Source organism: Aspergillus aculeatinus (genome assembly GCF_003184765.1).
Source record: "Aspergillus aculeatinus CBS 121060 unplaced genomic scaffold BO66scaffold_48, whole genome shotgun sequence".
NCBI classification, from domain to species: domain Eukaryota; kingdom Fungi; phylum Ascomycota; class Eurotiomycetes; order Eurotiales; family Aspergillaceae; genus Aspergillus; species Aspergillus aculeatinus.
In genome coordinates, this window is record NW_020291517.1 from 70,530 (window position 1) to 93,472 (window position 22,943).

Here is a 22,943-nt window from a genome sequence, read left to right on the forward strand (position 1 = left end):
GAAACTTCTGTGGCTGCAGGTCACCACTTCAAGGCGCATTGCATCCGTATCTATAAGAAAGGAAAGCAGACCGACCAGCGGAAGCCTGGATAGATAGCTGGCGCCATTCCTGACACTGACCTCAAAATCATCTCGAAAATGCCCGACCTTCATCGTACTTTGCCTGCATCCTGGTATCGTAGTCAAGGGCTCTATCAACTTGAACGGAGAGCGGTGTTTCTGAAGGCAAGAGACCTTGTGCTTCAGTGTGTTCACACCCCCCTGACCGAATCACGCCTCTAGTCATGGTATCTTTTAGGTCCCGTCACTCGATTCCGTGAGGTGGGCGCACAAGTCGAATACGAGATCGCTCAGCGCCCACTGGTTGCTTTTCGATGCTCCGGAGATGGCCCTTATCCTGGTGCAGAAGAGATCCAGGTGCGATGCTTGAAGACGGTAGGCTTGGAGACCGCACAGTGATCGAAAGACATAGCGCTGAGAAGGCTACAGGAACGACCACTAAGACATCATGTTACTCCCACAGGTCTGGTCTTCGCAGCCCTGGGGGACGAGGCCCCGGATTTTCACGAGTATTTCCCCGAGCTGGAACCGTTGCTCCAGAAAGTGAACTTCACCAAGCTTCCGTACCGCCACAGCATCAAGTATGAAGGTCGATTCAACTGGAAGACTATGTATGAAGTGGTCCAAGACCACCAGATGGCGTCGCAAAGCTAGGCTGATTGATGTCAAACCAGGGTGGATGGCTACCAAGAGTGCCTGCATTGCCAGTACACGCACCCGTCCTTCTCCGTCTACTACCCCCCGACCTCGTACGCGGTGCACAACCATCGGAACTTCTCACAGCACATCGCCGACCCCGACAAGCCGGATGATGGTCTGTTTCTCTACTTTTTCCCGAACTGCACCCTGAATGTGTATGGCGGGGGCATGTCGTCGTTCCGCGTCTGTCCGACGGAGGATCCTAATGTGACGAGGATGGAATTCGACTACTACCACATGGAATCGGGCGAGAAGTTCGAGCAGTACTATAAGTTCGTTCGGCAGGTGGCTATGGAGGATTACGAGCTGTGTGAGAAGGCCCAGGACAACCTTGTCAGGGGCATTTATAGCGAAGGGATCTTGAACCCGGAGAAGGAGAATGGGGTATCGTGTGAGTATGCTTCCTTAGGTCTGTGAATTGTTGAGATGCTCATCTTTCTCAGTCTATCAGGGTCGTGTGTTTGAGCTCGTGTGCGAGCAGTATGCTGTTGATCAAGTGGAACAAGTGGGGAGTAAGAAGGCAATGGCATATAAGGAAGGAGCTGAGGTGACTATGGCTGTTGTTGCATGATACCGGGATGGAACGGTGCGGACATCCGTGATAGCTAAATGGGTGGTTTGCCATCAACGTTCGAGGCCAGAAGCAAGAAGAATTGTCCCATTATTGTCCATGCTGCTTGTAAGAAAGATAAGAACTTGCCAATCTCAAGTCCAATGATCGAATGCAGCTCAATCTTGACCGTCAATATCGGGTGACAATTTGGCACCGTGGACCCTGGATAGTCTCACCAAATTCGGCAGGTCAATGAGGGGTATGATTCAAGAAGAAGTCTAATCGTATCACAGCATGACAGTCTCCTACTGGCCGACTCTGGTGGTTCATGCAGGCCGGTGGAGACGGATTCCAGCGCTCTGACCTCGGTGACAATCGAGCATCTATATAAACACTCTTTTGCACCCAGGCTGGGAGTGACATCTCTCTAGGAATTCTTTTCAACTATATCTGTCTGTTAAAATGGAAGCATTATACTCAGTAGCTCCACCAGCTTCAACAGCACCTCTAGTAGTTGGACTGCTAGTCGGATTAGCGTTGCTATATCAGACCTGGACTCGTTCCTTTCTCCAAACATACTTCAAATATCCTCCTAGGTCAACCAAGCTCCCTTCACCCGAGCCATCTCTAGAGCACGAAGAAACCATCGCAGTTAGCAAAGAGCCCGATTACCCTGCCGATTGGTGGACAGGCTCGAGCACATATGAACTCGAACGTCGCGCAATTTTCAGTAAAGTAAATCCCCCCTCCCTCATAACCTTCAAGCCTTCTCCCAATATTTAACACCTCAAACTCAGCACTGGCTCTGCCTCTCGCACCGCAGTCAATTCTCCAAACCAGGCGACTACCGCACCTTCACTGTCGCCGGATATCCCATCTTCCTGATTCTAGGCAAGGACGGCGCGCTCCGGGCCTTCCACAACGTGTGCCGCCATCGCGCATACCCAGTCACTCGGAAGGACAGCGGCTCGTCCACCGTTCTCGGCTGTCGGTATCACGGCTGGACCTACAACAGTCTCGGGCAGCTCATCAAGGCGCCGCACTTTGACGGGGTGGCGGGGTTCGATCGCGCACAGAATGCCCTGTTCGCTGTGCATACTTTTACAAGCCGGGCGGGATTCGTGTTTGTAAACTTGGATGCCAGCCTGACGGTTCCGCCGCCGGAGGTAGAGTTGCTTGATGCTTTTGTGGGGTCTCGTGAGGTTGCGCTGCAGTCGAGGTGGGAGGGTGGGCAGACGGTTGAGGGTCAGGTCAATTGGAAGCTGAGTGGTAGGTTATATCTTCTTGGAGGGTTGCAGTTGTCTTGCTGAGAGTGCTGTTTAGTGAAAATTGCCGAGTCTTTGATCGACAACGAGGGTACAAGGAGCGTGGGATCCCAGCGAAGGTTTGGTTCTTGGTTGTTGAACAGGCTTGGGGTTTTACAAGAGGGCTCCGCAAGCTTGAAAGTCTTCCCGATCACGGCAGTCAAGACAATTGAGAGAACGGGGTATTGGTACACGCTGACCTGCATCCCGGTGTCTGCGCAAAAGACCTCTTTCCGACTTGATTTGTATAGCAGCAGCAGCAGCACGAGATTCTCTGAAGCTGAGACTATAGCGCAAGAGACGACTAATCAGCTGCGGAAAACGATCGCTGAGCTGGAAACGGCATATCGCTCGTATCTCGAGGATACTAGGTATAACTCGACTACTCCTATCACGGTAAAAGTCGACACTTCGGTCCCCATTAGCTCTGCATGCGTGACTCCTCAATCAGCTGCAAAGGATGCAGGTAAGTCGACCGATAAGCTAGTTGAGACAGGATGTGCGATAATCATATCTGACGACATTCTGATAGGCATGCAAGAAGCTGTCCTTGATGCACTGAAGGCCCATTTGAAGTTGGAAAGGCAACAAGGAGCCGAAGTATTCCCCGCCATGAGGAAGCCCAGGGAGAATGCAAGGTTTGAGCAGGCGGAAAAACGTAAGCCAAAGTCCTCATAGCCCTTGCTTGAGCAGATAATCGCTGACACAGTCAAAGTTTGCAAGGAGCTGGATTGTGTAGATCAAGGCCCGGATATGTCCTGGTGATTTTGTATTGGAGAAGTCCATTGTTGTTAGTAGTCTCATGATGATCAAAGGCATAGCAGCACCATGAAATGTGGTCCGCATGGTGGTTTCAATGGCCAAGACATCCTCCATGTCTCGCTAAGAAGAGTAGTACTTCCTGGATTGTACAGTATGTAGTATAGCGCGGGTACCGCACTTCTGAGCAGACCCTGACTCTAGTGGTTTACGGTAAGGTGTGGTGGGCCCGAATCGCAACCACCAACAAGAAAACAAAGCCAGTCAGTCGGTCAAGGATCCGCTGGCGCCGGCGGCGTGTAAACCTTCCTTTTTCTCCCACCCCCACAGCGCCATCCCTAAACCTGCTCGTCATCGCTAACCTACTACTAAAACCCCACCCCTTGTCCATTTGATTCTTTTTTTCGTTGTCACGTCTCTATTTCCTACCAAAGCATCTCCAAAGCATCTCTTGTTGATCCCTTGAAGTTTGATCATATATGTGGCTCCGTGGATACGCACTCCTGAAACCAAGCTTCAGCTATCCCAATCGGTTCAAGCGCAAAAGAGGCCCAGCTTGAGCGACTCCACGTGGCCTAGAACTACACATCATTTCAGCCTTCCTCCGATATCGTCATGGCACTTCCCCCAATAGCCAAGGCAACCTTACAAGCCGCAGTGATCAATGCCGGTTCCAACGTCTTAGCGCAGGCCATCGGCGCCTACAAAGATGAAGTACGTACGGTCGCAATGCTTAGCTGTTTACGGCGCAAGGACCTGGGATTCCCGAGTCTGCAGCTGCAACGTAGCTAACACGACCCTACAGAGACCCTTTGAGCTTGACAGTCAAGCACTTCTCCAGTTCACAACGTCCGCATTCATTCTCTCGCCCCTAACCTTCCTCTGGCTCGAAGGACTCGAGGCCAGGTTCCCCGGCCAGAAGGTGGTTCAGGCATCAAAGGCCACAACGGAGGGTGCTGCAGGGGCGCAGACCAAACTGAACGTAACCAACACCGTTTTGAAGATCGTCATCGACCAGGTGGTGGGCGGTGCCTGGAACACTGTCGCCTTCATCACGACGATGGGACTCCTGCGTGGTCAGGACTGGGAGACGATCACACTGCAGATTCAAAATGTATGGTTTTTCTTGGTCCATTAAAAACAGCAAATGAACCTCCGACGGGCGATGGACTTGCTAATTCCTCTCTGACTAGGATTTCTGGCCTATCCTGGTCGCAGGTTTCAAACTCTGGCCCTTTGTGTCAGTCTTGAACTTCACGGTGGTACCAGTTGATAAGCGACTACTTGTTGGGAGTCTGTTTGGTGTTATCTGGGCGGTTTATCTTAGTCTTATGTCTGGTTAGCTTATATTGCCATCATTAGTGCATTGCTTGGAGCATACAACTTCCGACAGGAATCACATACAACTCATAGCGAACAATGTCCAGGAAAGCATGCCATGTAATAGCATTGGTCTTTTTCTCGAAGACCAGGCGGAAAAGACGTTGTTGATCAATGCTGTGATGACCTTGTCTGTCTGAGACAGAAGAGGCTTGATTGGGTGCTGCCAGATTATGCTGGTCGTTTTGGAGACTCAAGAACATTGTGTGGTGAGACTCTAGAGAAATGACGCCTTTCTGTTTGGTTGTGTTTGTGGTGAAATCCCTTGGCGTCACACCAAGCGTTCCGGTTGGAGGCTTCGGTTATACTCGAGTAGATGATAAGCAGCACCATGGACTGTTAGCTACGGTACCCTACTCTGAAACAGCACAACAATGCATTCACCTTGATTCTGGCGACTCGGCCGAAGAATTGACCGAGGATTACACCAACACTGAAGTGCACCTTATATCCGGCTCTCATCTTAGGGCCATCTAAAGGTGCCGTAGCAGAAGCTAACTCAAACTAATGTCTTTGAGTTTCATACTTGATCTGGGGGCGGGAAAACATCTTCCTACATTCCCAGGTACATTGTCACCGCGTAACCTCTCCAAGGCAGCAAGCATGATTCAGCCCTGCTGCTGTCAAGTCCCAAGCAAGCATCTTTTCCCAGCATGCAGGCAGAGGTCCATGTCTGGTTCCGAGCGGGAGTCCCTGGAGTATAACCAAATTCGGTATGGCGGAGTGGAGCAACCCTCTATTTATAGGAGAACAACTTGTCAGGTTCCATGCCAGTAGACAAGTAGAGGATGAGTATCTGTATGCCATGCCATGTCAAGTGATCCTTTGAACCTTCTAGACAGGCTACGCCGTACAGTGACCCGCAAGCCCCGCAGAGATGTTTGCCAGGCACTGATAATCGCGGCTTCGAGGTTGTCGATCCTTACTGAATACAAGTAAAGCAAGCAAGCAAGCAAGCAAGCCTTTGCTCTGAAACAGCGTTGGCTCATTTCCAACTGTTCAACAACGGCGTGGCGGTTTGATCACCGTCCCTGGAGAGCCATGCATGAACTCATCGTAGGTGCTTACAGTCTGATCCGACCCTGCATGAGAGAAGGTGTTAAGGCTTAGAGCCATACTCTATCCTTTTTAAGATATTGCTCTTGAGGTCAGAGCCGGTTGATTTCTCAACAGGGGGCTGGAATTTTCCCGTGACTTCATGCAGGTCTTACATGCCGGTGTCCGAGAACTTCAAGCGAAACGCTCTGAATCCCTACACTTTACTTCTCTTCAGGTTAAATGGACGCAACAAATCGCAGGGACATGTTTGGGGGGGGTTTTATGTTCTTGGTATCGGATCGATGAAAAGGAAAAGCCATGTTACGTGTACAGGATAGACTACGGAGCACCTGGGAACTGAAACGAGTCACTGTGTGTGGCACTGCCTCTTGATCCAGCTAGGAGAAAAGTGGCTGCGACATACTGTGCATGTACATGCGGAGAAAGACACCGTGCAGTCTGCATCCTTGATACCCGCCGTACGGTACGGTAAAATTACGCTTGCCAGGGATGGTTGAAGATCCGATGGCTGAGCAGCTGGCGCAGCCAACATCTGCATTTTTTCTATCACTCGTGTTATGTATAGTTAGTAGTCTCTTTTCTATCTAAATTAAGTAAGTAGTAACGTTACTTACTACCATTATCTACATAATCTCGAAAGATCTAATTTGCAAGAGTAGAAGCCAGATGAACATTCTATGCTCTAACTTACCACGGGCACCCCACCACTGTTCCTGCTTATGTATGTACGGTATTGTATTGTTTTTTTGGCCCCCGCGGTTCGACAATCCCGTCCCTCCCCCATCCATGCCTTTCCTCCCTCGTGTTGTGTATCCTCCCGCCTATCAGCCTGCCTGCTCATTAATTATTTCCGCTGGCGTCATGTCGTTAGCACTTCACCTAACCTCTGCTAGAATCCTGCCTTCCTTACCTTACATTCCTGGGTAAAGGGGGGTGGGAAGGGGTAGTCTCTCCTACACGTGGTGACTAGACTTGCGTTGCTTTCTTGATCTTCTTTTATCCCACCGTCGCCCCCGCGCAATCAGTCGAGTCCCCTCACGCGAGAACCTTGTCCAACCATCTACACTGTCTATCTGCTCGAGTATCTGTCAGCGACACCAAACCCTCGCAAGGTCAGTTCATTCGCTGTTATTTGTCGCACGCTCGGCGATGGAATCTGGATGATTATTTATACGGTCCCACTGCAATCTATTGTTTACCCCGAACTATCCGTCGGCGATAGTAAGCTGACTCTTGCATGCAAGAACAGCGTCCCTAAGCCGACTGCGCTCAATTCGAAAGCTGCCTGCCATCCCTGATTCTTTTCCCTCGATCAAAAGTCTCGCTACTAGGTTCTGTTCCAACACAACAATTCGAAAAAAATATCTTTTCAGTGTTCGAATTCGGTCCATAGGACTTGATTCGGAACGAGTGCAGTGCGACGGACAGGGAACCCCTCCGCCGGTCGCATTGATCATGCCTGCGGAGCGGCTGGCATAAAGCACGTCTAAGGTTGTGCAGCGTGGATTGACGCACTCGATTTGCTCGACGTGATACCCAAAATATCTACTCCCTTATCCAGATCCCGAGTCTGGTATCACCTCGAGCGGGGCTCGGGTGGTTGTGACACCTAAGACACGAAGGCCGTGGCGGTTTTCTAAGATGAACACACTAGAGACGCTCAGCCACGCCTCTCAGCCAGCGGGGGTCAAAATGTTCAATATTCATGATCTCCACGGTCTAGACAAACCAAAGCCTGAGGACGCATCCTGGTCAGATATCGCGGAGGACGATGAAGACGATGACGAGGAATCGATTTCGCCCATGTCCGACAAGCCGCCATCGTGGTCAGGAACGCGCTGGGCTCGCTTTTTCCCGGAACTTGCTTCCCACTTTTCCCTGGCGTCTCCTACAAGCAATACCGCTCAAATCCCATCGAGAACGAAGACTGATCCGACTGGTCCCTTGGACTCTCCGACGAGCTTGAAATCATCCGACTCGCCGGGAAGCAAAGGTCGACCGCCCTCGGTATCATCAGCAGAGACCACAGACAAGCGACCTTCAGGATATACTCTAAGATCTTCGATCACGAGTCAAAGCTCTCTGAGCTTGTCTTCCGGGCGAAATTCTCCGTATTCAGTACATGCTTCCTCACTAGATCTGTTGGGATCCTTCGAAGGCGATGGGAAGTCACAAAGTTCCCCATCTCGAACTATATCCAGGCACTCGTCAACCAAGGAGCTGAGAGACAAACCACTTCCCCAAGAACCGTCATTCCCACTGCCACCATTGTTGGCCCGCCACAGATCTCATCATTTGCCCAGAAGCCGTGAGACTGGGCATAGCAACTATCGGTCTCTGAAGTCACCCTCGCTGCCTGATATTCAGGAGAACTATCATCGTCCGTCGCTGTCTAAACCTGCCGGACCAGTGGGACAGAATATGACTCGTCTCACAGAATCACAGCAAACAAAAAAATACACTTCCCAAAGGCATCTACATTACCCTGATGGGAATCTGCAGATGCGTAGAGAAAGCATGGGAACGATGGCTACAAGGCTAAGACCAATGTCTCCTATGAGTATTCATGATGTGCAGCAGGCCGTCAAAGCTCAATCCCGCGAGGGGTTGAGCCAGACAAAGAAAGACTCCAAGAACAAAAGGTCGTTCTCTTTTGGTCTGCCGGGCCTCAACCATTGGTCTAGCCGACCCGAATTTCGACCTTCCGGTAGCCCTTTCACCGCGTCAGCATTAGACTCCACATCACACTCATCCTATCTTACTGGAGATGAGGACAAAGGTGAAGTGGCCGAACTTCCGGGCTCCCCTGTCACAGTTTCGAATGTCACCCCAACATCCAATGACAGCAAGCAGGAGCAATTTCCAACACTGTCGTCCTTGCAGACAAAGGAAATTGGCAATGCCGGTTTCACGAAGCCGGCACTACCTCAATCCATAGCAAAGAAAATGAACGAGAATGCCAATCACGTTCCGAGATATAATAAGCTGAATGATGTGTTCGTTGAGGGATCGTCAGAGAAATACTTTGTGTCTCACAGCAAGTATGGGGGCGTGGCTACAAATACATTTCGACGCCAAAATGCTTCGCAGGCTCCCACCATATATGAGCTCGACGCCAATCCTGCCGTATCGCAAGTCAAACATTCAAGCGACACCACGCACAACAGCCAAACCCTTGTAGAAGGAATGCGCAACACATTGCCTGAGGCTATTATCCTAACGATTTTGCGACAAGTTGACTCGCTCGACGACCTCTTCAATGTCTCGTTGATCTGCAAAAGCTTCTACCGCTCTTTCAAAGATCATGAGTTGGAATTAATCAAGAACGCTGTTTTCGCCATGTCACCACCTGCGTGGGAATTGCGCGAGATGAGTCCCCCTTGGGGTACAGAGTGGCAGGTACTCGTTGACCCCGATGCTCCTGTTCCTGAGTATACTCCGGCGCTCTATCTCAAACACTATGCGCAAGATATTTGTACCGTTGCCCAGCTGAAGTCCATCATCCTAGCCCGATGTTCGTCATTTTTGCGCCCGGATACGATTCGCGGGCTGTCTGGCCTGGACGATGCCTGTGCGACCGAGGTTGATGAAGCCTTCTGGCGGGTCTGGACGTTTTGCCGTTTGTTTGGTTGCGGCAAGCACAGAGAGGGTGATATCGCCGGACAAATGGCATGGCTTGAAGGCGGGGTAAATGTCACCGACCAGCGTGTCTCTGTGGCACAGTCTATAACTGATCATTTCGACATGGGAAGCGTCTTATTTGAGCCTCCTACGGGGTTTGGACATGGTAACACAGGCGGTTTATCGCAGAAGCAGCTACACAGCATGACTGAAATCTGGACCTGCCTTGGCGTACTGCTTCAGCCCATGCATGGAAAAGCTAGAATGGCACGAGAGGTTGGGGTGTTTGATGGACACAACGTGAAAGACAATGCCACTGCAAAGGAGGAGGCAGTTCTAGGTAAGAGGACAACCTGCTCCGATTGCTAACCTAATTTCGAGTATGTTCACCTGAGCTAATGTGGTGTATGAGCAGAGGAGTGGACCCATTATATCCTCACGCTCGGTTTATCAGCAGTCTTGACCCTCGGCTCGATCACAACGGATGAGAATACTGTTTTGGCTAATTTCCGGAAAGCCCAATCTATGGGGCTGACGAACTGGCTGTCCTCGGATACCGTTGCCACCCGGTCATCGTTCTTGCGGGACGCTGTATCGAAAGCGTATAAGCCACGGGGAGGGACGCGCTCCGAGTCATCATCCAGAGCATCCAGTCCGTTCGATAACTCCCCTTTGAGCGACAGCCCTGTGACAAGTGACCCTTCGCTGGACATGCAGCGCCGCAGACAAGCAGCCTACTCGATGCAGCTCAAGTTCCAGAAACAGCAATCCATGAACCTGCCCAAGCCACCCCCGCTCGTAGAAGAGCGACCGATTTCCCATTATGAAATGATCATCAGTCGCCTTGAAGGTCAGTCAGGCGGGCCAGCCCGAATGGAGAGCTTGGTCTCTCCTCCAAGGGCCAGCCCCACCGTGCCAGCCTCAAACCAGCGAAGCACTGCGCCTGCCCTTCGACACCCGCAAGTCCAAGACCCAACAGACAAAGCCCTGGATCTGCTGGTTCGAGAGCTAGGTTTCAAGGAGGAAGACGCCAAATGGGCCCTGAAGATCACGGACAGCGGCGAGGGGATCAATGCCAATGCAGCGGTCTCCTTGCTCAAGCGGGAGCACAGGAATCGACAGGAAGGGCAAGGGCGTCGGACTCCGCCCAGTGAGAGTCTCCTGTCGTCGGTCATCAATAGTCCTGAGTCCAGAACTTCGGGGTGGAAATGGGCCAAATCGTTGTAGTGCATGTTCTACCGGGCTAAGTGACCTGGATATTTTGGAGTTATTGTTTTTCGGGATGGTTGCTCGCTCATATTAAGCACTAGCCTTCCGTGCATTTTGGAGTTTCTTTTCTCTACCTCGGTGTTCTTCTTGATGTGGGGCTTGATACCACCGTCCCTACAATATTTGTATACTGTTTCATTCATTGCGGGTCTGCGATGTGTGACGACTTTCATGAGCTTTGTCTGACATAGAGAATTATATCACTAGTCCTGTGGGTCTAAGAGAGTACAATAGATAGATGTTTAGAGTAAAGCTCAATCCTACTCGTAACATTGACTCCCCTTTCGACACCCCAAGTAGGCAACCTTGAAGGTCTAAGGTAGCCAGGTCGGTCCATTGACTGACAGAGTATTGCGCCAGCTGCCCCACCCAAGTAGTATACCACACATAACTACCTAGTACTCTCCATCGAGTCCAGACGACGACTACTTAACTCAACGTACTCACTAGATCCGAACAGAATCAACACAAATGGATGCAAATACCTGTGACATCCAGCGAACTGCCAGAGTCGAACCGGCTGCCTCACCTACCGTGCCCGTAGCGATAACTGCCGACTTAGCTGTCTGCCTCCGCTACGAAACAGTCAGGGTCGAAAACCATGGTTAGGAACATGACACCGGATGGATCACTCCCATGTGTGACAGTTGTGATCAACAGTGTGAGTTGAGCAGGTCGCCATGCAAGGTTTCAATGCTGAGATGGCCCTGACGGATCATACTGACGGTGGTTGTTTGACGATAGGGAGAGAGTTAATGCTTTCAATGCAGCGCGTAAGCAGACGGCATGCCGCTATAGAGAGTCGGTGTTGTGAGGTCGACAGCGATGCTAGGTCAGGATGACGAGGATCATGTGATGTTGACACCAGCAGCAAGAATTGACTCATTGTTGATGGCCGCCACCTCCCACAACCATAGAATTATCCAGCAGCACCAAGTCCAATGTTCAATATCGAAGAGACCAGCAACAGACCACTTCTGACTGTCGATTCCCGTTAATCAGTATGATGGTCCCCAAGTTGTCCAAGCTCGCTATAGGACCAAGAACCCTTCGACCGGCTCAATCTTTCTGGGGTTCAGAGATGGTACCAGCAAACGATAGATTGACATCGGACTCAGGACTACACTCAGCCAAAACGCTCGATCCGGGAAGAACCCCAAGGCCAGACGCATCCAGGATATTCTTCATCCCTGAAATCCTCGAGATGATCCTTTTAGATTTGGAAATTTACACCATCCTGATGCTCACGCGCGTGTGCTCAACATGGAATAATCTCATCCAAACCTCTTCGAAGATCCGCAGGGCCCTCTTGTTTGCGTCCCGCATAATCCAGGCGGGCGTGTCTTACGATATCACAAAGCGCGAATTGGAGATTGTCGTACCACCAACCTCGGAAGGCCGACCCAGATGGCCCTATACTTACTCCTGGCGCGACCACTGGCGGACCATGCTCCTCCAGAACGCTCCGAGTTCGAGAATTCGCGTCTTCTGCCCTGGTGTCCCCTTAGATCACGAGAGAGCTTGCTGTCCCCTTTACGGCCCACACCGGCCATACAAATGTCTTAATCACTGCCAGATAGAGATCTCGTCTGCCCATGAATTGCAGCATTGCGGGAAGATGGAAGTAGTCGTTGTGCAGGAATGCCCAGATCGGGAGGGCATTCCCAGACCCGTGAAGCTAAATATGTGGTTTCAAGTCCTACCGCAGGGCGACAGCGAAGACTACTTGCTTGAATACAGAGGTTGGTCTTCACTCCCTGATTGGTGAAAGGGGATATCTTAGAGCTGCAGCCGAAGAGGTGTGAATGCTTCCGATCGACTTTTGGCCTTCTGATTTGGAAATTGCCTAGGTTAGGCGGCGATGTGGGATGAAGCTTGCTGAGGGAGGGGAAACAAGGATAGCATAAGTGGTAGCACAAGATAAGATGCAGGTCTGCCGATATAGATGCTGTGTGCAAAGAACAACGCATACTCGCGATCAAATTGCTACTCATGAGCCTGCTACATCGTTTCGAAATGTTCATCCCAGAAACCATAACCCACCAGAAACAACACGTATTTCCACAAGTTCTGCCTCTGTTGAATCAGTCAGGCATGAATAGTGATTTTGTCAAGGCTTCACCCTTGATGAGTATCCTCAATGCTTCTACTGTCATTGAATTTCGCTACCCATACTCCAAGCAGAGATGAATCAAGTCGCATTGAATGACCGCAGAGGACTATCATGGTAGGACAATTAGTCATGAATTACTTATTAGCATTAGCTTGACCTACTAATATACTGCTTAAACCCACCTAAAACCTCGAACCTCGCTGCCAGGCTAGACACCTCCAATACAAGAAGCCTCTCCGCGGACCCCACAAAGGCTGAAAACCCTGGGTCCATAGCTCCAGGTGCATGAACACCAGGAATGGGTCCACGACCGTAAGCGAATTCCCGGCCGCATACTCTGTACATATCCCCGTATTCTATACAAACATTTCTCCTTGGAGGAACCGTAGTTCCTTGGTTCATCGATCTTGTCTACCTGGTGGCCGGGTTGGTCGACACCACGTCAAAACTAACTAGCCCTTCTTAGTCAAGTACTCGCCCGCGGCCATGAAGGCGTGGTGTATACAGGGATTAGGATGAGCGGACTGGGTCTAATCGTTCTTCTTGGGTTGGAGTGCGCACCTGGATGGGAGACTGGAAGCCAAAGGAGGTGCTTAGCGATCAAGGCGTAGAGTTTCTATTTCGAGTGGCGTGGAGGTAGTAACCCTAGAGATAGCCCGATCTGGACTGAGCTACTCCTTCGAGTTGACGTAATACGAGCACCGGTGGCTGTACCGCTACTGGTTGCAGAGGTCGAGGGATATCGGACTAAGTACTCCGTAGCTGATCGCTCATTTATGTTCTTGTTTCCGAAAAGATCATCTGGCTTCGAAGGGACTGAAGGGTTATATACCGATGGTCATCTGTTCAACTTACCCATCCCCAGGCGGGCGATTGTCATCTATTGCCCTGGAACGACCTCGGGTAAAGCAGTATCAGATATAGATCGGAAGATCCTTGTGTGGCAGGGCCAGTCGATCCTTGTGTTCGCATGGCCTTGGACGCCCCCTGACCTCACCAGCTCGGGAACTGTGCGTACTGCGCACACTTACCCACAGTCTGCGAGTGATCTACAGAGCAGCGTGGAGTGATTGCGTGGTATATGCAGGAATCTGGTTGATCTTAGATAGATGACAGCTTTTCAGTTTAAGCGATGCATTGCATTTGCTGGGTGGTGGTGGTGGACGATCCGGACGGCATTGCGCGATAAGGGCTAAACTTTAAAGCTGCCCGCCCGTCCGACGGATCCCTTCAGGTACCGTTCCAAGTAGTTACAGTACAATAAACAAACTCTAGGACTATTAAACCTTCAACAGAAAAAAAAGAAAGGAGTATTCGTGGATAAATTCTAGCATCATTCATCGCTCATTCTTCGCGGGCTCTAGCTAACCGTACCCGCAGATTCTGTCTCATAAAGTCCAGAATTTGGTAGCTCCGAGAAAGGTTTGGAGGAATGTGCTGTGCGATCTTGAGGGTTCGGGAACGCGTCCGACCATGGCCGATTCGATAGGAGAATGATAGAGAGCCACCGGAATCATCTTCATGCCACGCTTCTGGAAAACAGGCCAAATAAAAGCAAAAGAAAGAGGATTTCCCAAGCCAGGACGCGACTATTGCCGGAGCTATCCCATAAGCCGGTCAATTATTGGCAAAATTGGACCCGCGTTGCCGGATTTGTGATATATCACTCTTCCTTCGGGCCAACGCGCACTCGAAACGCGTCGATCGCGGAACGAGGAAAGAACACTTCGATTTCTTTCCCCCAAGACCGAATATGACAGATGAATGGGTCACGGAACTCTCAGAATATGATCTATCGGGCTCGTTTAGTCCGTGCAAGGAAGTGGTTCAGTCATGCGGTGAACGATTGACAAGTTGCTGAGATGTGAGCTGCTTGTATCTCTCGGCTTCTGGAGGGAGAAGAAGAAGAAGCTCAATGCAAGGGGGTTCGTCTGTTATTGGAAGGGGAGCGAAACGAGGGGAGTAACTCGAAAAGGTCGACAGACATTGCCGTTCAGTATGAAGATAGGATACAATCGAGAGGATGGACAAAGCAACAAGTGAAGTGACGTTGGATGGTGATGCAAGATGCAAGAAGGAGACTGACAAACCCAATAAACCAAATCCCCCCTCTCTTCCCTCCTTCCCTCTTTTTTCTCTCCCCCACCACCACTACAATCACCAACACTACCAAGAACTATCAGAACAACAATCCACAACCACCGCATCCACCTTCATTCAACCCTCTTGAAACTTCGTTTCCACACGACCCATGCGAGGGATGGTGAGTCCCGACCACGCTAGAGGCGACCCTCTCCCCCCCCCCCCCCCCCCCCCCCCCAGTTCCTCCTTGAAACCACCCAAGTATGCGGCACTACCGTTTACTGTGGGAAGAAAGGATGAATCCACCGAGCTTGACCTGCATATGTATGCATGGAGCATGTATGCACGCGCCAAAACCTTCGGCCGTCCAGTTCATTGAAAATGACGCCTCACCCACTCTGGCCTTGACGCTTGCTTTTCTCTTTCAAACTCTGTCTACTTGACACTCGAAACAGTCGTCATTCCTCGACGCTGTCTGTCTCCGTTGTGTCTTGTTTTTTTGTCGACCCTCACGCCCTCCCTCCTCTTGTACCCCTCCCTCTGCTCTTGCCCTCAAGATGGCTGCGGATTATGCTTCCTACACAAACACGGTTCATAGGTGAGACGATAGACCCTATATTCCTGCTGCCGCTCACTAATGGTCGGCCAGCAACGTCATCGACCAGCAACTATCACCGACGGATGCGAAACGGCAATATGAGAAAGAGATAATCCTCGGCAATTCCACCCACGGCGCCCCCAGCAGATTATTCCATACCAAGACCCGCATACTAAGAGGCTCAGACGTCCTCTTATCGTTGGCTGGCAGATCTACAAATGGTGCGCTATCTTCCTCGGATACTTACATTGCATGACGGACGGTCAGCATTGTAATCGCAACTAACCTAATCTCAACCTCAGCAGAATCGACAGATGATGTACAAGCTGGGGTGGAGAATTTCAAGAAAGTCTTACATCTGTTCCCGCCTTTTCACGATGACGACGGAAACACATTTGGTGCCGTGGACATTGAATGTCCCGACTGTGATGCGATATTTTCCTCACCGTACGACTGACTGCCTTTTTTCAAGTGGTAAATGAACGGGATCTGACTGGCATACAGCAACGAACTGAAACAGCACTATTTGACGAAATACTGCCCCGGAACTGCAGTCGCGGTATATGTGATGACTCGAGATCGGTATTGTTTCCTGCATCCCGTCTCTTCCGGATACCGGTACACTGATCGCGCATTCCGTTTCAGATTGATCACCAAAGGCTATCGGATGGAGAAGCGTCTAATACCAGTAAACTGTCGCCCGATTCGATTTTTCTGCGATTATTGTGATAAGATCTTCACCTTTGGGGAGGAGGACGAGAAACCAGATCGTCAACCTAGTATGGCTTCATGCTGTCATCTTTTGGAAAGGAAACTGACATACTGTCGCAGATGCGCCTCTCTATGTCAACTGCAAACATTGCGGAGAGAAGTGCAATGTCTCGTAAGTGATGCTTTTAGTCTTGCGTTTATATGTCAAATACTCACTCCAATGCCAGGTATCAACCTATATTGAACGATCCCCGCGACGACATCAACCCACGCGACATACAGAGGGAGATAGGCAATGCCTGCCACAGTCGAAGTCCCAGCATAACTCAGAGACCGTCAATGGGCGCGAAGTTCCCGGTTCCCCTGGGAGCAAATATAGATCAGCAGTCCTTTACCAGGAAAGCGAGGAAGTTACGAGATTCATGGTCATTCCGAAGTCTGTTGGCCTTTCTCTTCGCCCAGTCGTTGCAGACCTCATTTGCTGATTCGAACTAGAGATGTCACAGAGCGATGAAGATGAGCTGATTGCCATCAGCTTTGCCGGGCTATATGATTTAGAACGAGGTAAGAACCTTTTGATGGTGGGTTCAAGCTACCACTAACCAAGCAGTTCACGCGCCGAATGGCATATACCATCAGATAGAAAATAATAACGAATCCCAACTGAATCAGTCAACGATGAGCTTTGATTCAAATGGTAGACCCACATGATAATGCAACTAGGTGTCAACGCAGACTCTAACCGTGTATCCAGGACTGAATGACGCTTTATTCAATGAACCAAGGAAGATAATGTGTGAAGACGAAGACCAGCATACTTCGAATGATGAAGATGGGTTAATGGATGATACGAATGATCAAAAAGCGCAGCATACATCATCTCGAAGGCAATCCTTTTTGCAGAGATTGTTTGGACGGAAAGTGCCAAAGGGTTCGTGCGCAAAAGCCCACGATTCATTCGAAGTACTGACGGCCCATAGGAGTGTCAAGAGCACGATCCGCCAGCAGCCGTGGCAAGAAAATAATCGGAAGAGCTAACACGATACGTTTCTCCTTTGTCACCAAATACACTCGGAGCGAAAGCCGAGCGACAGGGCGCACAAGCGAAAGAGACTCGATAGATGCACGGACGCAAGAGACCACGGAGCCGAAACATGAATCTGCCGCAGATGCTGAGTACATTGCTTTACTGCGTAACTCGCAGAATGTTTTCATCCATACTCAATATATCAACGGTGGGGCCGTCGTCCATGATGCTTCTGGCCGCCAGCGTATCATCAAGATCGACGAGGTTGCTCAGGTCTTCTTACATATCAAGGAGGAGCTATCTTCCGCAAACTCTTGGTCCCGCATGCTAGCCACCAGGATGCGAGCCGAGAGCGCGTTAAAGCAAGGGAACGGACGAGCAGCAGTGGTCGAATACCATGATGCTTTGAAACTTCTCGAAGACGCGCCGTCCCTGGACATTGATAAACAATCGCGGGCGACCATGTTGCATGCCTTGGGGCAAGCTTATCACGGTCTGGATATGGCTGCAGAGTCCGAGGCATGCTATCTTGAGGCCCTAGGACTTTACAAGCGTACGTACGGCCGCGATCATCCCAAGAACTTCGCGCTTCTGCATGATCTAGGAGCCCTGTGCGAGAGAGACGGATACGCCACAGAGGCGTCGGCTCTATACGAGCGATCGTTCGCAGGTCGGCTGAAGACACTCGGGCACAACGCCCCGGACACATTGAGTAGTATGCAGGATCTTGCCTCGTTGAAAGTGCACTTGGGCGATCTTGAATCTGCGCTTCTTCTACTCGAGAAGGCGGTCCCAGCCCTTGACACTGTCTTTGGCCTCCAGAACGCAACAACTTTAAACGCAATGAACCAACTATCGCACTTGTATCAGAAGCTCGGTCTGAACAAAGAGTCTCGGACGATCTGCGGGCGAACCATTCCTCACTGCAAATCGTTCTTTGGGATCGTCAGCCCCATCACCAGGGAGGCCGTGGTGCGGTATCTCCAAAGCTCCGACAACTTTGATTTCCCTGCCGAGATCAAGGAGATCCTCGAGTATTATCAACGCTCGCGTGATTCGGATGCACTGAGAGTCGTTCACCGTTTAGGGAGGTCATACATGGATGCCGGCCTGAACCGCGAGGCGGCCAACTTATTCGAGGCTTTGGTCGAAGACTTTCTCGCTGCCAAAGGTCCCGAAGCCCCGGAGACATTTGATGCTCTGAGCGCGCTTTGCGTTTCTTGGGAACACCTCGACTCGGTTGACAAAGCCATTCTCGCGTACAAACAGCTCGTACACATGGCTAGCAGAACACCCGAAGACCACCACGCTCGGAAGCGCATAACTTACGCAGAAAAGAGGATCTCGGAACTCAATAGACGACGCGATACTCTCGCAGCGGAACGAAAAGAATGGGGTCTCCATGAGCCGGCAGCGTGTGAGAGCTGCGGCGATCCCACGACTGTACTATGCAAAAGTAAGTATGATTGATACCAGCAATTGAAGTAGCAGCGGACCTAACATCAAACTCTAGCGTGCAGAATCTTTCGCTTCTGCAGCGAGTCCTGCCACAAATCTGGCATTGATGCTCACCTACCACTCTGCATCCCCTCCGTGTCGCTCCGTGAATCTAAATCCCTGGCCGTCAAGCCCAAATGTCCCGTCACGACGCGCGACCAAGCTCTCGCGAAGATCCGCAGTCTCGACAGCACAAAGCCCGTCAACATCACCGCAAGCTTCACTTTCTACCTGGATCCGCGCAACTTCACCACCTTCCGCATGAAACTCAACTCCAGGGCCAACACCATCATCCTCTTCTCCCTTGATTCCGACATCCGCTACACCATTCTTGACGCCCTCCCACCCTCATCCAGTCACAAGTCTAACCCCGGTAACACGGCTCCCCTCTCCAGCAAATCCACCGGGGCCGTCAACTGGATCTCGCCCGAGCGCCAAGAGTCCATCATCTACGTCCCTCCGGCATCCGACGCGGACACCAACCAGAACTCGCAAGAAGAAGCGCGCTACGTTCTTGTTAGCCCTGGCAAGGAAATGCTCCGCTCCGTTATCGACAAGCGGGTGCGGGTGCGAGGCAGCTCCGGCGAGAAAGAGCGGTTCCAGGCCCTCGACCTGCCCAACCACGAACTCATCGAGTATGCCCAGGGCCTCTTGCTGACGGGATACTTGGGTGAGGCGTTCATGTATGTTCTCGAATGGGTTTGACACAAGCAAACCCATGATTCTTTTCTTCTTACTTAGCAAGACTCTTGAGCTTTTCCTTGGGCGCAGGTTTGACTTTGAGAATGGGATACACTCTTTTGCAACTAAATGATTCTTTCTCTTTTTCTTTGTTGTGTTATATATACAAATATACTCGGTTCTTCTTCTATATGTGATACCAGGATAATTCTCTATTTGTGATACTTTTTCTCTTCGTAGAAGTGGGGTTGGAAGATCGAGTGAACACATCATTTCCTCGCAGGCTTTCATCTGTCGAGATAGTGATTTTCTGAGATGATGAGCATGATGCTTCCGATAGTGGTATCTTTGATCCGAGTTTACAAGTATGGCATCCAAGAAACCCAAGAGAAGATCCACCGACGTCAGTAAGTACACTTGTTGCCTCTCTGGCTTTCCCTCAAAACTGCCCCTTCAGAGTCGTCCTTGCTGATGGGTTGGTGTTCTAGAAAGACCAGGCGCCGGTGGCGCCTTAAGAAAACAAAAGCAATTTCTGCACGTTTCTGCACGCGGGCAGCGCGACGTGCCGATGCCCTTTTCTGGCCATAGGATGCTCTCGATAGGGCTTCTTTTATTGGCGAACATTGCGTAGGATCCTAGACGAGGTATGGGCTGTTGTGGATATTTGGGGGACGGGGGGAAGTCATTGGATTCCTGAGGACGTATTTCTTCCCTGAAAGGTTGACATTTTGATACTGGGAGGCATTACGGTGGTTGAGTAGGCTACTTGCTGCCTATCTATCTGTACTGGGGAGACTGACTGTGGGAGTGGACTTTCAGTCGGCGTAATGACTGCTAGACTGAGAAGAATGTGATATTCTTTTTGTTTTCGCTTGTGGGTAAGAAATGCCTTCGCTATTTGATATCTCGCAGCAACTTTGTTAACCTTCCTTATGCTGATTTTCCTTTAGATCAGAGAAAAGTTTCTGGCTTCTCTTTACCATCGATGCTCTCACCTACACTCTTGATTCCCTCAGATAGACAAGACAGCATGTTCAGGAACTTACCAACCGGCTTGCTCCAGTATCAACAAGCCCTGATATCCTACGTTACCCTGTCAATCCTATGATGTAGAAGAAATGAAGCTGTAAACATCACCCACAGACGCGATCAGCCGCCTAGAGGAAGATCATTATAAGATTCTCTGTAGAAAAAGTAAATGTTGAGCAGTACTGCGAAGCTATTCACAGCAGCCCTGGTCAACCACACACGCGTCATCTGGCTTCCTCTCTCCACTCTGTGTTATCCATTCACTCAGTCTCAGTCTTGACTCTTGTGGCTTTCGATCACCTTCTCGCCCCCCCCTTCTCTTTCTATCTTCTCTATCAAAAGCCTTTTCTTCTTCTGACTCTTGTTCGAACAACTTGTTATTGTGAACAACCTTCCACATCCACATCCTCATCCCCATCCCCATCCACATAACCTCACTTTCCTCATATGAAAGGTAAGCCGTGATCGCTGTTCTTTCTATTATTTGTCCTTTGTGAGATGGAGATGAGGAAAAGTGAACCACTGAAGAGGATCGATTTCGATATTGAAAGGTGTTTCGAACACTGACTCCCTGACTGTGGTGTTTCGATATCGAAGGGTTCCTCGTACACAGACTGACTGACTGTAGTGTTTCTTGTAGTAGACAGTGATCCTCCACAAACCTATACATCGCTTCCGGGCTCAACTTCTGCTTGATATAGCAGAGGAAGGTTTGTAATCTTCACCTCTTGTGTTTCATCTTGGGCGCGAATACTGAGATTTGATGCTAACATGATCGATCGTCGTCCCTAGGCTCTGGAAAGCAGCTCTCTCTGTCAACTGAAAAACAGAAACATCGTGATACTGTTGCGTGAAACAGGTAGCGGAATAGAACGTCGTTACTCTGTTGTGAGAAAGACGCGTTCTTGTGAAAACCCATGTAAGTTCATTATTCTGTCTGTTGCATCAAACACAGCAGTGAAGAGAACTGCTTGATGATAGACTAACAGCCTTTGTAGTGCCTTGTCCATCTAAGCCTTAAGCACAGCGATCGCCGACCATGGCGCCTCTGGATGGCAACGCGTGGGCGATCAAAGCTGCCCGTGAACAAGAACGCCTGCAGCAGGTGCAGCAGCAACTGCAGAAAGAGAACAAGACGCAAAGACCCGATACTCGCTTCTCAAACGGTATGTTTGTTCTCTTGTTGCTGCATGATGCACAAACTGACAGCCGACCGACGGTATAGAAACCACTTCCACCACCACTACTTTCACTCATCCCTCGTCTCTGGTGTCGTCTAGGAACCCCAGCAGCTCTGTTAGAAGGAGTTATGATCCTATTTTTGAAGCTGCTCTCATGCCGAGGCCCAGACGACGGGTTCGCATCTCCGAAGAGACTCCCAATACTTCGGTGTATAGTGTGGCATATGAAGAGCCTGACAACTCACCAAAGGTGAAGCGGACGTATGCGGAGGTAGCAGCGCGACCCCAGCCGAAACGGTCCTTCACGCAACCGGAGGTAGCAACAACGCCCAAGGCGAACAAACGCTCCTCCACCGACGTCGAGGTCAAGACGAAACGCTCCTTCACCGAGCCCGACATAATCATCATCCCCAAGCCGACGGCGAAACGGTCGTTCACCGACCCCATCCGCCGGTTCAAGCGGGAGAAACGCCCCAAGGATGGCGGAGACCCCGGCCCCGAGCACAGCTACTGGGAACCGGACGAGAAGCCGAGCTTCCTGCAGGCCCTGCGGTCCAAGCTCTCGTTCAAGGACCTGCCCCTGCTGGGTCACAAGCCGCCCGCCGATACCTCGCTCTGGATCCGCGCCGAGGACTACCTGGACGCGGTCGACCCGGGCTGGCGCAAGGACATCGAAAAGGGTCTGCTCAAGAAACACGGGATCTGGGTTTCGGAGCCGAAGAAGAAACCCATCCCCGTCAACCCCAAGTATCCTGAAGCCACCGTCTGGCGGCCGCCCAAGTACCCGAAGAACTATAAGCCCTGCACCTGGGTCGGCCCGCCCCCGGAGGATGACTCCACGGAGGCGCTGCCGCAGTCGGATGGGGGGCGTAAAGAGAATAGCAGCAGCACGGCAGTGGGTGAATCTGCGCAGGACAAGCCTGCCGGCGACGGTGCTCAGAAGTCTGAGGTCCCGCCTGTGATTGATAAGGCGAGCGAGCAGCCCCGTGTGCAGATGCCGCCGAGACTGCATCACAGGACCGGTAATGTTGCGCAGTACAAGCCTCTCGTCATAGATAGGGTGACGGATGTGTCTGCTCACCAATCTGGCTTGCTCGATACGGATGACCAGGAGCCCGGCAACTCGACTGAGTATACACCACTTGCCATCGGTCGATCGAGATCTGGGTCCGCTCACTCTTCCAACTCGTCCACGTCGACCGTCAGGGGACCAACATCCACCGTGAAGAAACCCGAGCCCAACAAGTCCATCGAAAACACATCACTCGTCGCCGATGGATCGAAAGAAATCCCACAGCGTAACACCGACAAGACCGCGAG

The 22,943-nt window shown here is 50.9% G+C and overlaps 7 protein-coding genes across 7 annotated transcripts; 6 read left to right on the forward strand and 1 right to left on the reverse strand.

The window, feature by feature from the left end:
- Positions 1–138: 138 nt before the first annotated feature.
- BO66DRAFT_422657 (aromatic ring-hydroxylating oxygenase subunit alpha) lies at positions 139–1,499 on the forward strand (the record flags this gene model as incomplete). The annotated part of the gene is made up of 5 exons (XM_025650063.1): positions 139–225; positions 283–435; positions 490–671; positions 735–1,150; positions 1,203–1,499. The coding sequence occupies 5 exons, from the start codon at positions 139–141 to the stop codon at positions 1,328–1,330; spliced, it is 966 nt and encodes a 321-aa protein (XP_025500495.1). The 3' UTR covers positions 1,331–1,499.
- A 275-nt stretch (positions 1,500–1,774) lies between these two features.
- Positions 1,775–3,381, forward strand: BO66DRAFT_330842 (putative iron-sulfur cluster-binding protein; the record flags this gene model as incomplete). The annotated part of the gene is made up of 5 exons (XM_025644067.1): positions 1,775–2,047; positions 2,110–2,578; positions 2,636–3,018; positions 3,109–3,274; positions 3,332–3,381. The coding sequence occupies 5 exons, from the start codon at positions 1,775–1,777 to the stop codon at positions 3,379–3,381; spliced, it is 1,341 nt and encodes a 446-aa protein (XP_025500496.1).
- Positions 3,382–3,743: 362 nt separating this feature from the next.
- On the forward strand, positions 3,744–4,789 carry BO66DRAFT_380840 (Mpv17/PMP22 family protein). Its single transcript, XM_025645925.1, has 3 exons — positions 3,744–4,089; positions 4,181–4,489; positions 4,569–4,789. Exons 1-3 carry the CDS (start codon positions 3,991–3,993, stop codon positions 4,716–4,718), a joined length of 558 nt encoding a protein of 185 aa, XP_025500497.1. The 5' UTR covers positions 3,744–3,990; the 3' UTR covers positions 4,719–4,789.
- A 2,717-nt stretch (positions 4,790–7,506) lies between these two features.
- BO66DRAFT_330929 (F-box protein) lies at positions 7,507–10,662 on the forward strand (the record flags this gene model as incomplete). Its single annotated transcript, XM_025644071.1, has 2 exons — positions 7,507–9,775; positions 9,848–10,662. 2 exons carry the CDS (start codon positions 7,507–7,509, stop codon positions 10,660–10,662), a joined length of 3,084 nt encoding a protein of 1,027 aa, XP_025500498.1.
- A 965-nt stretch (positions 10,663–11,627) lies between these two features.
- On the forward strand, positions 11,628–12,938 carry BO66DRAFT_169624 (F-box protein). The gene has a single exon (XM_025642290.1). The coding sequence runs from the start codon at positions 11,708–11,710 to the stop codon at positions 12,470–12,472; it is 765 nt and encodes a 254-aa protein (XP_025500499.1). The 5' UTR covers positions 11,628–11,707; the 3' UTR covers positions 12,473–12,938.
- A 2,518-nt stretch (positions 12,939–15,456) lies between these two features.
- Positions 15,457–19,586, forward strand: BO66DRAFT_422660 (TPR-like protein; the record flags this gene model as incomplete). The annotated part of the gene is made up of 12 exons (XM_025650064.1): positions 15,457–15,497; positions 15,549–15,718; positions 15,803–15,944; positions 16,002–16,079; positions 16,143–16,276; positions 16,329–16,380; positions 16,436–16,644; positions 16,704–16,772; positions 16,819–16,905; positions 16,963–17,139; positions 17,189–18,691; positions 18,749–19,586. The coding sequence occupies 12 exons, from the start codon at positions 15,457–15,459 to the stop codon at positions 19,435–19,437; spliced, it is 3,351 nt and encodes a 1,116-aa protein (XP_025500500.1). The 3' UTR covers positions 19,438–19,586.
- Positions 19,587–20,600: 1,014 nt separating this feature from the next.
- Positions 20,601–21,303, reverse strand: BO66DRAFT_169677 (uncharacterized protein). Its single transcript, XM_025642291.1, has one exon. The coding sequence runs from the start codon at positions 21,110–21,112 to the stop codon at positions 20,633–20,635; it is 480 nt and encodes a 159-aa protein (XP_025500501.1). The 5' UTR covers positions 21,113–21,303; the 3' UTR covers positions 20,601–20,632.
- Positions 21,304–22,943: the final 1,640 nt, after the last annotated feature.